The following is a 12,825-nucleotide window of genomic DNA, read 5'->3' on the forward strand; positions in this document are numbered from 1 at the left end:
ATTAATGAGGTGGTTGCAAATTGTGACGCACTATGACTGGAGCCCGTGACACCAATGGTGGCCTGCTGGGTCAGCTTACCACCGTATCTGTAATCTCTTTTAAATAAAGCAAACTTTTTATCCTAAATGAAGTCAATTTCTCTATAGGCCATAGGGCTTGGTTTATAGGAAAGTTTTTTCATATTTGTTTGAGAGTTTGCAACTGGTCCCTTGGCCCGCTGCCTATTCCAAAAACAACTCTTTTTTAAAATTTGGATTAAAAACTTTTAAGGCCACCCCATTAGTTTTCAAATGGGTTTCCACCTCCTTTCAGGCCTCAGTTACTTTTCATTTTTTTGTGACTAAATTTCAGTCTCAAAACAGTGACTCCTAACACACTGACTAGGTATTTGAAAGGGACGCCAACAACACATGACTTACAGATAAGCTTTCTGACTCCTAAAATTAGTTTAGTGCATTTAAAAAAAATTGTATGTCATAAATAGCAAATCGGAGGGTTTGAGGTTTTATTTGACTTACTTCTTGTTTGGATAACATTTATTAAAAAAAAGAAAGGACACCTTTACATTAGACGGTTGCAACCAAAAATTAGTTTTTAAATATCAGAGGTGCAGGGAAATAGGATCCCATATCCTTTTTACAATCTTTCATTGTGTGTGTTTTACACTGATATACTCACAACAATTCTCCCATTTTGATCTATAGATCCAGAATGCTACGCAAGACAATGGCCGGCTTATGCTGCAGGTGGACAATGCAAGACTGGCAGCTGATGACTTTAGGATGAAGTAAGTTTTGCTTTAGGAGCCACAGTTGATGTTCCAGAGCCTACCATGAATGTTCAAAAGTACAGATCAATGGTCAAGAACAAAGGTTCATGAGAACGAATTAAACACTAGTGGGCATATTATCAACAACTAGCGATATTTATCGCTAAATAAGCTTAGCAACATTTTTTTTATCGCCACACAACGCCGGATTTTATCGCAGAGATATCGTGCTATTAGCAACGTCTATCTCCAAAGTGATAAAATATCCGGCGATAGCGGCGAAATGCTTGAATATCGCTGGAAATTCAGCGATATTCAGGCATTATCGCTAATAGGGACTTAGCCTGAATATCCACTTCCCATTGGATATACAGGCTAAGAAGTGGTCTGAGCAGGCGTTAGGATTTGGCGATATTCACGCTTAGTGCGAATATTTTAATCGCTACGCCTGCGTTGATAATAGGCGATAGCGATGTTAGCAACTGCTTTCAGTCGCTAACAGGTTGGGTACGCAAACTTTGCACGTCATTAGCGATAAATATCGCTGACATGCAAAACGGGCCCCAAACCGCTCGCTATCGCCTAAAAGCTTGCTAATAGGGCGATGAAATTATCGCCGCCTTGTAGCCGTTTCGGCCGCAAAAGCGGCGATAATTTCATATCGCCTGCCTTGGTAATATGCCCCTAGATTTTTAGCATATCAGCTATGTGAATGATTTCCATTCAAATCACTGTTAACCTGACTGTATTTGCTGTAGCAGGTAAACACTGATGCTGTATGAAAAAAAGCATTCATTGGGTGCTGTAAACATCTTCAAATCTGAGTTTTTCCTAGTGGAAATGAAGAATTGCATGTAGAATTTGGTGCCACTTTTGGTATCGGAATTTACCATGCATTCTTGGCCTAAGAAAAGTCACCAATTGTGTAGGGTGCTGTTATCGTACAACTCACAATTCATAATTATAATTCCTGCATAAACAGAAGTTTGTACACAGATCAGAATTGAACAGTATATCAATAGCTAGAGCCTGTCTGTACATTTATCTTACGTAGGTAAGCTGAAAGTCTGGCTTGGATCCAGCCCTCGTAAAGCTAATATGATCTCCCCAGGCATAGAACTTAGCTAATGATATTCCTCAGCATGCAGTTAGGTGCATTTTGCACTGGAGTGGGAAACTTTGTAATGCATATCAATTATACTCAAAGTTAGCTGTACATTCTAAGAGAGGAAGAGGAATGTATTTATGTAGTGTCTCTTTATGGGGTATATAGCAAGATGAGGATTAATCACATTGTTAAGTCTAGATTTGTTCTGCTAATGTTCCTATTTACTATTTCTTCACACAAATATCTCATGCCTCTGTATCAAAGGTGTTTTTTTTCCAAAGGTTTCATGTCGCTGCTCTGTTATCTAGACAAGTGTTCTTTATAAAACCATTTGGAAAATGTAGATTGTACAAAAAACGAATTAAGTTTGTATGACTTCAGTAAGCCTCAATATATAAATATTGAACCAGCTCAGCAACCCAATCATATAGTTTCCATATTAAACAATGTAAATTAAAGTTATGAAAATGAAGACAATGATTTAATGTGTTGTTAAATAACCATTTCTAACAATGTATGTGGACCCCAAGAGCCACATACATAGTGGCTGTTTCCAGGTACTCCCTGTGTTCATCTAGGTGCCAATTACTGGACATATCTCCTTTCATGCAATGCCAATCTGCCTATATAAAAATGGAATCCACCTAAGCAGTAGTAACCCTCTAACATTAAATTACTGGTACTGGCTCATTTAAACACATAGAAGACTATTTATAAAGGCACACTTAGATGTTATCAAATCTAAACACGTCATATACTCTTTTGCTTTGTGGTAAATGTATTACTTTTCATAATTCACTATTTAGAAGTGTAAATTTACTACATAGTGTAGGTTTACATGTGCTCAACGCCTGGGAGTGAGCCTAATTTAGGAGTACAAAGTTACTACTGGGAACTTTTCTCACATAGACGCATACCTATGCTACTGGTACAGAGATCTCCCTATCCTACAGTATAGGGAAAAATGTTAAAGTTTATCAAATGTAAAAAAAATACTAAAAATAATTTAGATTAAATATTAATATAAATGAATGTAATATATTTATTTTAAATGTAGAGCAAAATAAAAAGTTACACAATACTATTATCTTAACTTTGAAGTAAATGTTTAACTATATTAAATATACTAATTTCATTGAAATTTATTTGAGGTTTTATAAAAAAAAAACTAAAGTAAAATTCTCATATTTATTTATTATGTAGTAAAACGTTTAAAAGTTATGTGCAGTTAATTTAAATTAATGTAAGTATTTTTTTTACAAAAATTAAATTTCTGTTTTCTTTTAAATAAAAAAAATCTAGTAACTTTAGACATGAAGTTTGTGAATACCAACAGGCATACTTTTTTGTGAGTGGGTGAATGTTCCTCCCCAAACCTCTACCCTCCCTAGCCCTTCTTTAATTCTTCCTTACCCCATCCTTCATCCCCGCCAAGTAGGAAGTAGTCCACATTTTCAAGCCACTGCGCTCTGTCCCTCACATAATTACTACAGTTACTCCTAAAATGTAAGCACAAGTGTGCAGATATCTCTGCAGTCAGGACAGTGATTTCTTTTCAGAAATGTTGGGAGAGGTGGAATTCTTCACATGTAGGTTTGTGAATATCATTTTGGAGTATGTGAGTGGAACCATTGTAGCACTACAAAAGTTTATATAAAATTCAGTTTGTGAAAAGGCCAGAAATATATGATTTAAATTCACCCTCCACTGTAAACTTCTTTCAGTCTTTATAATTCATTAATATTCTTTCTTCAAATATTACAGGAAAAATTGAAATATTTTTAGAAACATCCCAGTAAAATCTCACTACATTTAGACCACATATTCCCTGGACATTCCCCTCCAGGATTTCAACGGCATCTCATAAATGCGTATTCATTTATAAAAAATAAAACACATCTAACATCTTGCTTTGTCTTAACTGAATACACCTGTTTATAACTCCCAGTTGTCTAATTGAGTATCAATTCTAGTTTGCATAGATTCAATTTAGAAATGAGGTATAGTAGCCTTTAAAAGGCATTAATTCATTTCTTTACAATATATTCATGCTTGATGAAATAATTTAGTTACTTTCTGTCTGTACCTATCATTCTGGTTCATCTACAGTATCACAATAATAATGTACATCACCATATAGCGCTTGATGTTGGAATACATAATGTATGATCTTTTTCTAATGAAGTTTTCTATGCTATCTCAAATTGTAACTAACCTTTTGGTTTATTTGCTGCAAATCTTGTTCATCAGCTTGAGGTGTCAAACTGACTGTGAAACAAGCCAACTGTAATCCATTATAATTAATTTGCTCTCCTGCCCTCCTTTTTTCCACAAGACAGTTGTCCTCTTTTGGTATAGTGCTGTTGTAACTGGGGGTCTCTAGTTGGCAGAGGTAGGTACCACTGTCCAAATAGGGACCCTGGCTTCTAGTCAGGGTAAGGAGGAAACACTCTTCAAATAGCCCCTGCTCACCCCCTTGGTAGCTTGGCACGAGCAGTCAGGCTTATTGAAGGCAATGTGCAAAGTATTTGTACGAACACTCACAGTAACACAGTGAAAACACTACAAACTGACTCCACAACAGTTTAGAAAAATAAAGGTATTTAATCTAAACTACACAAGACCAAAACGACAATAATCCAACATAGACAGTTCAAGAATATGGTTTCAAAAGAGTTCTTAAAGTTGTGTTAAAATAATCCACAGTTGTGTCACGTATTAGCCAACAGTACCTTTACATGCGACAAAAGTTCAAAGTGAAAGCTGTAGCGTTGAAAAGCAAGCGATGCGTCACTCCTGAGACCCTGGGGAGGCGATGTGACAACCCCGCTGGACGCAGCAGGTGTGTATGGGGTGGGACGCGATACCTTGCGTGGATTCCGGTGCACAGGTTTCAGTGGAAGCGGTTCGCAAAAGGTACGATGCAACGGTCTTCGGGGCGGCGACGATCTCCGATGAGGCGACGATGCGCGGCTCAGCGTCGATCTTCTCCTCTCCCGGCCCCTCGATGTGATGGCTCTGCAACGACTCTCGCAGCGATGTGATGCGGTCCGCAAACAAGTGGTGCGGCGATCTCACCCAGTGACCACAGGCTCTGTGACGATACTCGCAGCGATGATAATCTTCCAGCACCGGTCTGGTGCATCTCGCAAGCGAAGGATGCGACAACTCTGGAAGCAGCAACAAGCGCTGCGACGATCTCGGCATTCACGGCAGCGGGAATTTCCTCGCACTGATGGGGATGCGTTTCGCAAGCAAGCAATGTGTTAAAACTTGCAGAAAGTCTTTAAAATCTTGGTTTCCAGCTTCCCAACACAGGTACAACTTCCGGAGGCACCACAACTGGCCCAAGCACTCTAGGAAGGACAGAACTCTCTCAGTATAGTTCAGGGAAGCTGGGGGGGAAGTCCTTTTGTTCCTGGGACTTCTTAACAGGGAGCCAGCTCTTCTTCAGGCCCTTGGAAATTCCTTCAAGCAAGGAGACACGGCACAAAGCAAAGTCCTTCCCCTCTCCTTGGCAGCAAAGCAACAGCAGGACAGTCTTCCTTCTTCAGTCTTCCAGCTTTCTCCTTGGCAGAGGTTCCTTCTTGATTCCAGGATGATCTAATTTTCTGTAGTCTGGGGTCCTGTACTTATACCTCTAAAAGTCTTTGTTTCCTTTGTGCAGGAGGGCTCTGAGCCCAGTCTGAACCAGTTCTGGGTGTTCCTTGAGCACTGAGGGCCATATTACCAAGGTGAAGTATCGCCGCTTTTTCGGTGAATTGTGCAGAGAAAGCGGCGATACTTCTAGCGCCCTATTAACAAGGGCATGCTAACGCCTGCCTCAAGCCCACTTTGCATGTCAGCGAGAATAATCGCTAATGACATGCAAAGTGGGCGTTCCCACGTCCAACCACATCTAAAATGTGGTTGGAGGTGGTAACACTCTATTACCAAGGCAGGCGTTGGAGAAGGAGACCTGCGATAAACTCTTTTTATCGCAGGTCTCCCAACGCCTGCTCTGATCAGGTGTTAGGCATTGATAACATGGGGGTGTGGATCATAAAGCTGAATCCAACCCCCCATATTATCAAGGCACACATTAGCGCGTGACAACAACACTTGTTTTCACGCGCTAATGTTCCCTATCGCCGGCTATCGCCGGATTTAATATGGCCTACGTGTTGCGCGTTGATAATAACGCGCTAACACGGCGATAATATTCGGCGATCGGGAAATGTGCGATGTGCGTTTTTTAACGCACATCTTGGTAATATGGCCCTTTGTTTTCCCGGCCTCTCCTTTCCTTTCAGAGAGAGGGGCAATGTCGTCAACCGCCCAGCAGGAGGTGGAGCCAGTATTGTGGAAGGCAGGCACAGCCCTATTCAGGTCCAGGTGCTACCCCCTCCCACCGCTCTAGATGCAGATGCAGTCATTCAGCCTAGGGCTGACTCATCCAGCCTCCTGGGGGCTCCCCAGCCCCTGTCACTCACAAATCAGACAGTCAATTCACAAACAGGCCAAGGCACACAGAAAGGTCAGGCAAGAGAACAGCCACTTTCTAAAAGTGCTGTTCTCAAACACAGGATTTAAAAACAACCTTTACTAAAAGATGTGTTATTAAATTCTGACTTCAGGGATACCAGACTTTTATGTCCTACCTTGTCCTATGGGAAGATATGCTGGTAGTCACTGAAGCCAGCATTCCCCATGAGTGCCTATGGGCAAGGTAGCCTTACAATAGTGAAAAACGAAAATGGCTGTCATTCACTACCAGAGCATGTCACCTGCACTAGTACATGGTCTATCTTTCACATACACTGCACCCTGCCCAAGGGGGTACCTTTGGCCTTCCATAAGGGTGATCAAGGTGTACAGAAAGGGAAGGGTTGGGCCTGGTCAGTGGGTACACCGACCAGGAGGACATGGCAGTTCATGGACTGCACACAGACACTGTTGTGGCAGGCCTGAGACACCATTTTAGGGTTACTCATGTGGGTGGCACAATCAGTGCTGCAGGTCCACTAGTAGCATTTGTATCACCAGCCCTGGCACACTCAGTGCACTTTACTAGGGACTTCTTGGTGATACAAATATGCCAATCATAGATAACCAATTACAATAACAATTTACACAGGGAGCACTTGCACTTTGACACTGATCAGCAGTGGCAAAGTGCCCAAAACATCTAAACCAGCAAAAACGAAATCCAGCACAGCGTCAAAAATACAGGAGGCAGAGGCAAAAAGACAGGGGAAACCATGCCAAAGATGCCAGGTATAACAAGTGCCATACGGGGATAGCTTTACTGTCTCTTACAAATATCTGTGAGTGTTTCCAGCATATCAATCAGCATGTAATTTCTACAAAATGCTCCGCTGTTACATTCCTCAGCTGACCACAGACCAGCTGATGAGCTCACACGTTCATTTTCTGCAATGGCTTTGGCAAATTCCAGTCCAGTTCACTTCTGACCGATGAGCTGGTTCTTGCAAAAAGTAGTCCTTCATCAGTGTTTCATCTCACTGGGGCTGCAGAAGGTAACATGCTCTGACCCTTGAGAATCCCCTCCAGTCCCTTAATTCAAGGCAGAGCAGGTCCAGGCCTAACTCCTTTTCCAGATACACACCGCAGCAGAGTCTTCATCTTCTGTTGTTCCTAAGTCCAGTTTTATTCTGAGGCGCTTATGGTGGGAAGCCATCATTATTGAGGGCACTAGCAAGTGATTGGTAAAAACTCTTGTTCACTTCCCAAGAAATTGTTCTCCCAGCCCTCTTTTGCACTGGTTCCTGTCTGGTGTACTGGAAAGAATTCCAGAAAATGTTGCTCTACTTTCAAGAGGACAGGACTCCTATGTTAGTGTGTGAAGCATAGCATCTTCCCCCGCTGGCTGCCCAATGCACATGATTGAACTTCACTGGAAACCAAAGGTTGCTAGCTCTGGGATCGGGTGCCCCTGTTCTTCAAAGAGACTGATTGGCTGGAAGTGGATCAGCTTCTAAGGCACCATGACTCTATAGTAGTATTTACTATAAGACATACAAAGATATACAATTCTTTACCACTGAACATCTTTCTGTTGAAGGTTCCTGACAGTTCTTTGAGAGGGCAATATCCTTTTCCTGCCAACTCCCTTCTCCCCATTGGAAGTTACCCAACCAGTAATTACTCCTGCATGCCAGCAGGTCCAGACATATTGTTCTCTCCCAGGAAATGTATTTCAGAACTCTTCAAGAGTTAATTAGTGCCACTGAAGAAGATAGAACCTGCTCAGAATTTAACTAGTTATTGCAATAGATTCTGAACAAAGAAAATTAACTTTTAATAAAGTCAGCCTTGCCACAAATGTCACAAAAGCCTATGTTCACCACTAAATAATAATACAACAATGCATCTATTTCCTATTCTCTTGTGTGGCTAAATATAAAACTTCTTAACAAGTATGCATTTACCATAGGAAAATGACCAGACAGTGACAAATACCTTATTTGGATATTTTCATGCAGGAATATAGCAGTCTAAATATTAGGAATATCCTGTTTTTTAGACATTATTCACCCAGGCATTCCGTGCTTCAAGGCACTATTTATATTTGACTTAGTCAATGGCAAAATTTATGTTACGTTATATGGACTTGTAGAGCACTCTTATCATCAGAGGGGTATCCAGGCACTGGGTAGGGGAGTAGGCCGATCAGGCTCCTAGTGGAATAGCCAGGTCTACAGTATCTTGCGGAATTGGGGAAGGGGTGGGGAGGTCCTGATGGGTTGAAGAAGGTTGTTCAAGGATTATTAAAAGTAGCTTTCTGTTGAAAATGTTTTCCTTTGACATGTGCCTCACAGCACATCAGCTTAGCTATTCAATGGCAGGCCTGAAATCATTATTATAGAGTGACTTATGGGGTAGTGTAAATCCAAATGGTACGGCATGTCACATATAACTTTTATGCCACTAGAGCACTGCATGTGACACATTACTTTGAACTAATATAAAAGTTAAATATGCCAAACTTTCACTGTATTTTCTAGTGCCAAGAATGAAAATAGGCCAATAATTTCAGTTCCATAAGGGCAACAAAATCTGAGACATGCAATGTGAATTTTCTCACTCCCTCATCTTTTTTGGGGAGAACCCTAGACTTATTCTTCTACACTTCCCATCTCTTTAAGAGTTCATTCATGATGAGCAAACCTAACATCTGGAAATATGGTCTTTTTAAGACCCTTGTAAAGTAATCACTGTTAACATGAATAAACATGTGTGTTACCCAAATAGTAAGGCTATTTACAGACACTCAGGGCTATAGCCTCAGCCTCACTTTCCCAGTAATCCCAGGACTCAACATTTCTGACATGCAATCCCTCTGTTGGTCTGAAAATGCAGTAGTCACCTTCACACTTGAAGATAATCCAAGCTCGGAACCCATACAATTGCACAACTGCACTCACAGTTCATGCAGCCCTTCATGACAGTGCCTACATGAATGCTAAACTTCTAGTAGCCCTCAAACAATAGCACCCTGAAACCGTTCCACATTTATTACAAATTTAGGAAACCAAGAGTCAGAAAAGCAGTCAAAGAGGTACTTCCATACCACATCAAACAAAGCCACTTTGACACCTGGGTAACAAATGCAGATAGTTCCTCCAAAGATCTACAGCTGGCTTTCATTAAGTTGAAAAAGTACAACTCAACCTTCTGTACTTCGTCAGTGACAAGCACGGCACTAACAGAGCAATAACGCCATCACCTATTCCACACCATGGATCTTCCCACAAGGAAAGACAACAATGATAGCCAGCATACCAAGAATTCGGCATGATTCAGCACAATGATATCAAGAAACAATTGTTTTTCAAAACGCCTTTTCACGTACAGAAATATGCTATACAAAGACAATCAATATAGGACTGGCCACATCTGTCCCCTTTATCACTTATATCATCAAAACATCTCTCATGCAAAGCAAAAGCTTTGGAACCCATGCATGAACCTCTTGGACTTCTTGAATCCAAAAAAACAATTGTTTGTTGGCCAGGATTTCAACTGGGATATGAATGCAAAACCACACGTTACAATCAAATAAGAGCATTTCTCTGTGAGAAAAAATGTCATCTCTTCAGATCAAGAGCAAGCCTACAGTGGGGTAAAACTATGTTCGACCTCTTAGAAGGGCTTGACAACACTGATCATAATGTGCCAATCAATATTTTGCATCATACACTGTATTTGCGGGCCTTCCCTATCTAAGCGCTTTCAATACTATCTGCCAACCAGACATCTTAGATAAGACACATAACACAAACTCATCACCCAGTCACAAAGATCTGGAGTCAGATCCCTTCTTGTACATGACCGCCCACTCTGGAATGAGTCTCTTAATATCTAAAACATAAAACCACAAATTCTGTAACAGATCTTATTATATTAGCCTTTAGTTATCTGGCTCTTTGCCATGCTGGTACATCACTCCTCCTAGCTCCTTGATATTGCAAACCCTCCATCTTTATACAATGTTGACTAATGAAATGCCTAAGATTGGTGGTCAGTCTCATCCCAAACCTGAAGACATGAGGACCTGTGCCCCCTGTAGAAGGTGGAGTTTTATTTTCCTCCACAGTGTCTAGCAAAGTCACAAAACTTTGTTCTTCATGAAAACTAGCAAAAATGTTCGATTTTGGCTGATTTCAACCAAGGTGACTTCTGCATTGAGCTGTTCGAATGAAGTGCCATTTTCCTGACACTGTATATCCTATCCGTGAAGGATTCAACCTCTAGCAGTAGGGAATCGATGAGTTTGAACCTTAGGTTCACAGGCTTTTGAGAATGGGGGCTACTTTGAAAGTGTTTCATGTGTGTGGCCAGAAGGGTCAAGGCTTGCTTCACATTGGCATTCTCTTGAAGCTTTTCTTGACCCTTCCCAGCAATTGAAATTACCTTGGGCAATCGCAAAGAGCAGCTAAAGCTGGCGCTTATTATTTGTAAAATCTGAAAACATTGCAGACACTGAAGCTTGCAAAGGTTTTTATACTATGATAATTTCTGAGTCAGCCGACATCGCAACTTTGCCCATCTCTTTTTTGACTAGTCTACAACGGTGTGATACTACCTTCCTACAAATTGCCATTCTCATGGAGGATTAGACCTGGAATGCATCCATGTCTTTCTGGTCATATCTAACCTACTAATCAACTTCCAAACCTGCTAGTGAGTCATCAAATAGAGCTGCAGTACCACCTTTCACTGTCAGATCCTGAATCACATTAGACATAACAACTGCATCATATCTAACCAATGCCTCCCAAAGCGAGCAATGGCATCTCCTGATGTTTTCAACGTGTGATATAAAGATAAAAATAAATGATACCTTTATAAGAGATGGCTCCCTGATTGATCTCAAAAGTCCATATTTTTCAGCTCTATGTTTATCAGATTTTCATTCTCTAAGTTCAACACATGAACCTCTAGCATAATTTAACATATTTTCAACAAACTCCCAAAACTTGTCTGCCCAACACCAATAACACCTCAATGTAAGTCTCTACACCCATAAGACCCCATTTTGAGAAATATGATGTATCCTTACAAAACAACGTGGGTTTGTGTATATCATTTTGGTGGTAAATGAGCAATTTTTCATGAGTGGAATATTTCAACAGATGAGTAGAAAGCCCTACTCACTTATCATTCATCTGACACATCTCAAATAGTGACTCTATTTTAATCAACTCTTTTTTGTTGTAGGTTTGAAGCAGAGCTCTCTCTCCGGCAGAACGTGGAAGGAGACATCGCCGGGCTGCGTAGACTCCTGGATGACCTGACGATGAAGAGAGCTGATCTGGAGCTACAGATTGAACAGCTGCAAGAGGAGCTGCTTTACCTCAAGAAGAACCACAGCGCTGTAAGACAATTCACACTTTTTCATTGTTAAATACAATTAAATAATGGCGATTGGAAGATATTTCCTCTTGTATCACTAACATATTTACCCTCTAGAAAAGAGGTGGTAAAGATCTGTACCTTTTAAGTCTTCTGCCAGTTAGCTGGAAGAGCCACCAATGACCATGCAGCAGGCATGCGATGACCAGACCAATGCATATTTGTTAATGGGTTAACTGTTTGACTACTGAAAAAACACTCACATCATGCATCTCTACAAATAATTCATGATTAGTCAACCCCTGCAGTTCAGGCCAAGCAATTCAACACAAGCAATTCAACCCAAGCAATTCTAACCAAGCAATTCAACCCAAGCAATTTAACAATAGCAATTCTACCGAAGCAATTAAACCCAAGCAATTCAAAGCAAGCAATACAACAATAGCAATTCAACGGAAGCAATTCAACAATAGCAATTCAACCCAAGCAATTCAAAGCAAGGAATTCAACAATAGCAATTCTCACCAAGCAATTCAACCCAAACAATTCAACAATAGGAATTCAACAATAGCAAATCAAAACAGCAATTCAACAATAGAAATTCAAGCCTAGCAATGTCCAAGCGCATACAGACAAAGGGGCCAATTATGATGTCGGACGGACCTGAGTCCGTCCGCCACCATAGAGTAGGAGGGACCGTCCACAGGGACATTGGCGGTCCCTCCGTGCAGATTAGGATGTGACTGCCAGGGTGGTGGTCACATCCTCTATTTTTAACATTGCGGCGGGTGCAGCTTGATAAAAATGCATGCATGGCATTTTCGTGCACAAAGCCTGCCGCTTTGTACACGCAAATGCAGGGGGGTACCATAGGTACCCCCCATGTGCACCCCCCAAACCCCCTTTACCCAGGGAGCCCCCGAAGTGAAGGTCTGTATGCTTTTCCACGGCGCAAAAGCAGCTGTGGAAAAGCATACTTTCTACTCCATCATGATATGGCTGACGGTGTCTGATAGACACTGCCAGCCATGTTAATGCCTTTCCGCCGCGGTCGGAAGGCGACCGCGGCGGAGAAGCGGCGGACAGATT

General features: G+C 41.3%; 1 protein-coding gene across 1 annotated transcript in view; it reads left to right on the forward strand.

The window, feature by feature from the left end:
* The window catches only part of LOC147717236 (keratin, type I cytoskeletal 19-like), a 54,169-nt gene that overhangs the window by 23,222 nt on the left and 18,122 nt on the right, over positions 1–12,825 (forward strand). The window contains exons 2-3 of the mRNA XM_086924185.1: positions 706–788; positions 11,602–11,758. Of these exons, the coding sequence (XP_086780311.1) occupies positions 706–788; positions 11,602–11,758 (240 nt within the window). The remainder of the gene's footprint in view (positions 1–705; positions 789–11,601; positions 11,759–12,825) is intronic.

The sequence above is a fragment of the Lissotriton vulgaris genome, chromosome 5, assembly GCF_964263255.1.
Source record: "Lissotriton vulgaris chromosome 5, aLisVul1.2, whole genome shotgun sequence".
NCBI classification, from domain to species: Eukaryota; Metazoa; Chordata; class Amphibia; order Caudata; family Salamandridae; genus Lissotriton; species Lissotriton vulgaris.